This window comes from Gadus macrocephalus, chromosome 2 (genome assembly GCF_031168955.1).
Source record: "Gadus macrocephalus chromosome 2, ASM3116895v1".
NCBI classification, from domain to species: Eukaryota; Metazoa; Chordata; class Actinopteri; order Gadiformes; family Gadidae; genus Gadus; species Gadus macrocephalus.
Genome location: NC_082383.1, coordinates 1872911 through 1878201, shown reverse-complemented (window position 1 = coordinate 1878201; position 5291 = coordinate 1872911). Strand labels below are relative to the sequence as shown.

The window sequence follows — 5291 nt, the reverse complement described above, 5'->3', positions numbered from 1 at the left end:
TCACACCTTGGGTGTTTTTTTAGAAATAGAAATCCCTCAAGTTTGCTGGGTACTTGACTCCTACTGGCACAATGAAGATAGACTAAAGATTGTGTATTTAGCTGCAGTAAATCATCGATTTCCTTGATTTACATCAATCGTTTTCAAACGTTTTCAATCTTTTTCATCCATAGTGACAACTAGTGGAAAGAATTGTAACCAATTGTCTTCAAAAAAATAGATAATCATACATTTATTTTACTCAAAATCCTGAGAATAACCAGTCTGCGATCAGTTTGATAACACCACACGTATGAATTCATCACACAGGAACTCTGTGGCTCTGCCTGCATTTCAAACATATTGAGAACCTTGAGACGGATGGGGGTTTGTATTCTGATGAACTAAGCAGATTAGCATCCGTTTTACACAACATGCATCATTTGTTGAAACCTAATAATGTCATGCCATCGAGCCACTGAACCGCCATCCATCATCAGGACTATGACTTGCATAGCAACAGTTGCATTGTATGCAAAATAAGTAGATTAGCAAGGCAGAGGACAGATTAGACCTTGGTTTATGCTGATTCCATCTTGAAGAATGCGCGCACGCAACACCCAGAAAACATGCTAAGAACAAATACACCTCCACACAGAATCCCCTTGAAAAAGAAAATGGATGACTTGGTTCTGAGATGATATAGAAATAATAGCGTAAATTCCCTTGCACATCAAGGTGTGCTTGACATGAGTGGAACACATCAACGCAAGCCGTATTTGAAAGTGTTATTCTACTCCTAGTGTACATATATAACAGTGAACAGTATGGATATTATCCTTACCAAAAATATCACCTGCCACTTTATCTGGCTCAACCATTGTAATATGGTCTAAAGAAATAAGCATGCATATGGTTATAACGTAAACAGCCAGGTCATCCTCAGGTTCTGCAGTGTAATAAAACTATAGAGTTCCTCACTGCCAGAATGGAAAAGACCTGCTTTCAGTAACCTACTTACAGCACCATCAGAGCCATTTCTTATTATTGTGTTATGGCCAAATCTTCAATCTGGTCATGGAATAGTCTATTATATAACAAAAAGAATATAAGAAGCTTGTCTGGTTGGATGCCGTTTAATTTTGAAAGACAAATTAAGTTAAAGAAGTTCATGCAAAGGACAGAAAGGACTTGTTCCCAGGTTGATACTTTACAACTTTATAAAAGCTGAAAAGATCTTAATCTGGTTTGTGTGTGTGTGTGTGTGTGTGTGTGTGTGTGTGTGTGTGTGTGTGTGTGTGTGTGTGTGTGTGTGTGTGTGTGTGTGTGTGTGTGTGTGTGTAAAGATGGGTCAGAGTGTCTGCGATTGTGTGTGTGTGCATGGTGTTTTTGTGTGTGAATGTGTACTAGCATGCGTGCGCGCGTGTGTGTGTGTATGCAAGCGAGTTTGTGTGCGTGCGTGCGTGCGTGCGTGCGTGCGTGCGTGTATGTGCGTGCGTGCGTGTATGTGCGTGCGTGCATGCACACGTATGCGTGTGTCAGAGATGGGCTCTGTATGAGGCCGGTATTTGTGTCACTAACCCAGAGTCTATGGTCTCAGAAGGACCACCAGACATTAGCAGGCTCCTGGAGAAAGACAATTACGATGGCTGCCTGAGATGGTGATGAGGCACACGGGGCACGCCAGGTCCTCCCGGAGCTCTGTTACCAGGTTACCGTACTCTGGCAGGCAATAGCCAATACGGGCCGACCTGGTTGATATTACTGTGGCTTACATTCGGCAGTCGTGTCAAAATGAAAAATGCTGTTTCATTTTCTTGTGATTTTGTACTCCAGTGTTCGTGAAGTAATGGTGGACTCACACCAATGTGGTTTCAAGTGCGCTGGTGAAGAATATGAGAAGAAATAAACACCATACATAACGTGATAAAAAGACAGGAGTGAAATGAACAAGTTCCTTCCCTGAAACTATAATTAAGGAAATCCATAATCCTTCCAGGTGCTGCACAACCTTAGAAAACATCTTGATGTCAAACGAGTTAATTGCGACATTTAGTTTCCGTAAGAGGGGCAGTTTTGGGACGCATTTATAGAGAAGGAACAGTTGAATGGTTTCCTGGGAGGGGATTGGCTGCTGCTGTGCCATGTGACTCGTGACCCGGCCAGAGGCCAGAGGGTTCGACACAACAACGGCAGCAGCGGTGTGGTCACCCAGAGGGTGCTGAGGTGCAGACGTAAATGTCACAGTATCGTGTTGTTGTTCTTCTTCTCTATAAAAGGGCCGGGGTCAACCCTGAAAGGCGAGCCACCATTGGCCAGACTGGGGGTTGACCTCCGCCTCCGTTAAGCTGTCCATCATCTTTTGAACGCCCCGGTTGTCCCTATCCGTGCCCGATGACACGTACACACCACCAGAAACGGACGGTACAGCCAGCAGAGGAACAATTTCATGATGAACAGCAACACGCTGAGTGAGATGTGAGCTTGTCCTTAACAAGAATAACAATGGCAGGCGCACACACACACACACACACACACACACACACACACACACACACACACACACACACACACACACACACACACACACACACACACACACACACACACACACACACACACAGGGCCATGACGAAACAAAGAATAACAGCCTCGAGCGTCTGTTATTGATGAAGGAACGGAGCAGCAGGAACCATTAATGAGATTGATCAGATATTTATCCGCAGTCATCCATTGAAAGGCCCTGCTCACCTTTGACCTCTAGAGGACAGCTTCCTCTGTGTGTGTGTCGCGTGTCGGCATGAATCCTTTTTAGTAGCCAATGTTTCCTTCCGTTTGTGTTCGATTTTTTCAGTTTCCCCCTTTTTCTTTGAGTCATTTTGAGACCCTCTCTCTCTCTCTCTCTCTCTCTCTCTCTCTCTCTCTCTCTCTCTCTCATTGATTCACACAACCGTACCATTGCTAACCAGCCTTAGGGGAGCCTCACAGTTGCTTTCATGTACCATTTAATTAATTAGCTTTCGGCCCCACTTATTCGCTCTTTTCCTCCATACATTTTCTATCCGTTCAGCATTCATTCAATTTATTTGTTTTCCCCGTAAATCCTACGAAAGCCTCTTTACCTCCCTGTCACCGCTTTCTGCCACTTCATTTATAACAGAACTTTTTATTATTTGGTTTTAACTGTTGTACTTTATATTTCTGCAAAGTGTCTTTGAGAGTCTGGAAAAGCGCAGCATAAACAAAATGTATGAATATCATTATTGTTGTGATGAAGCATTTCAAACTTCCATTTAAATTCTCTCTCTTCCCATGTCTCCCGCACTTTCTCTCCCTGTCTCTTTTTCTGTCTCTCTCCCTGTCTCTCTCTCTCTCTCTTTGCGTGTCTCTCTCCCTGTCTCTCCCACTCCCTCTTTGGCTCTCTTTCTCTCTATCACTTACTCCCTCTTTGTCTCTATCACTCCCTCGCCAGGGACCACAATGGAAACAAGCCAGTGGGCTTTATTGTGTCATCCCTGAATATTTATGTCTATTAATGAATGACACAGAGTGCTCTTTCATATTTATGTAAAAAATTGTCAAATAAAATCAATCTCTCTCTCTCTCCCTCTCTCTCCCTCTCTCTCCCTCTCTCTCCCTCTCTCAGGCATGACGTGCCAGGCCCGGACGTCCTACACGGAGGACGAGGTGCTGTGGGGCCACCGCTTCCTGCCCGTCATGTCCCTGGAGGAGGGCTTCTTCCGCGTCGACTACTCCCAGTTCCACAGCAACTTCGAGGTGCCCACGCCGCCCTACAGCGTCAAGGAGCACGAGGAGCGCGCCGCCCTGCCCTCGCCGCTCTCCACCGACACGCCCCCGCCCAGCCGGGGCCAGCGGCGCGAGCGCGTCTTCTCCGTCGACTGCATCCGCAGCGTGGAGGAAGGGGTGGGCCGGGGCCCGCTGGGGGGCCGCCTGCCCAGCAAGCTGCACCGGATGAGCTCGTCGGGCCGCGAGGACCTCCAGAGGAAGGTGCTGCTGCTGAGCTCGCAGCACGCCGAGAAGGCCTGCAGCACGGGGGACCTGCCCCTCAAGCTGCAGCGCCTCGGCGCCTGCTCCCCCACGCCGCCCAGCCCGGAGGCCCCGCGCCTGCCGCTCAGCGCGCTCAAGGTGGGCTTCGAGCCCATGACCCAGTCCACGGGGGAGCTGTACCGGCCGGACGCGGCGGCGGCGGCGGCGGCGGCGTTGGCGCCTCGCGCCTGCAGCCCCGTGCCGGCCTCCGCCGCGGGGAGGACAGAGGACAATCTGCCCCTGAAGCTGCGCAGGATGAACGCCGATCGCTGACACTGACACACATCCCCCCCCCCCCACCTTCCCCGAGTCCTGCCCTGTCCTCGTCTTCACCCCACCAGCCCGGGACCCCCCGCCCGCCCGCCCCTCCCTCCCTCTCCCACCTCCTCCCCCCTGAACCAGACAGACACTGCCTGCAGGCTTTCACTGCCCCCCCACCAGAAGGCTCGCCCAGAGCTGGTTCAGAGTCTCTCTGCTTCAGCCCGAGTCTCTGAAGGGGATGAATATGAAGAAGGGATGGATCATAGATTATTTTCTTGTTGAGGAGCGACCTACTGGGACGACTGTGATATACTGTATTTAATGTTTTTAATAGAAAAATTCATACTGTTTCATTCGGTCGCGCACAAAGCGCTGAGATACATACATACATGCATGCATGCACGCAGACACGTACGCACACACACACACACACACACACACACACACACACACACACACACACACGCCCAGGTACACACACACACTGACAGGTACACACACACACCTACATTAGAAGATGACTTGTGCATGTATACACTTAATCATTATGTGAGCACCACTGCACTGGTTAGTTGATCTCTTTGTTTCAAGTCGATATAAATTCAATTAAGAAGGCGAAAATAAATTATTGTCAAGCTTTCAGTTATCTTGTCTTTATTATTAGTTTTACTCAGCCAACCGCCTCCAAGGAAATACATCTTCATGATCGATTTCTCTTGAGACAAAATGCAATTGGAAGGCTATGGTTTTTTATGTTTTTCATTAAAGCTTTCGGCAAGTAGTGCTATTCACAAGAACCTACATAACGAAAACCCATCAATGCCACGGAGAGCGTGTTTGAGAGAGGTGTTCGATGAAGATCGAGAGCAAAGAACAGACAAACGGAAAAGGGAGAGGGAAAGCCAGCTGTTATCGACCGTCCATATTAATCCTGTATCTATGTTCAAATATCACACCAACTTCTACAAACCTGCAATGTTTTGGTCTCTCTCTAATGAAGAACT

The 5291-nt window shown here is 48.0% G+C and overlaps 1 protein-coding gene across 2 annotated transcripts in view; it reads left to right on the top strand.

Annotated features, from left to right (window-relative positions):
* The window catches only part of kcnj19a (potassium inwardly rectifying channel subfamily J member 19a), a 14235-nt gene extending 9302 nt beyond the window's left edge, over positions 1–4933 (top strand). The window contains exon 3 of one of the 2 annotated variants that reach the window (XM_060070273.1): positions 3626–4933. In XM_060070273.1, coding sequence (XP_059926256.1) covers positions 3626–4299 — 674 coding nt within the window. In that variant the 3' untranslated portion in view covers positions 4300–4933. Of the gene's footprint in view, positions 1–3451; positions 3600–3625 lie in introns of those variants that run through there. The other variant, XM_060070282.1, reaches the window with a different exon arrangement.
* Positions 4934–5291: the final 358 nt, after the last annotated feature.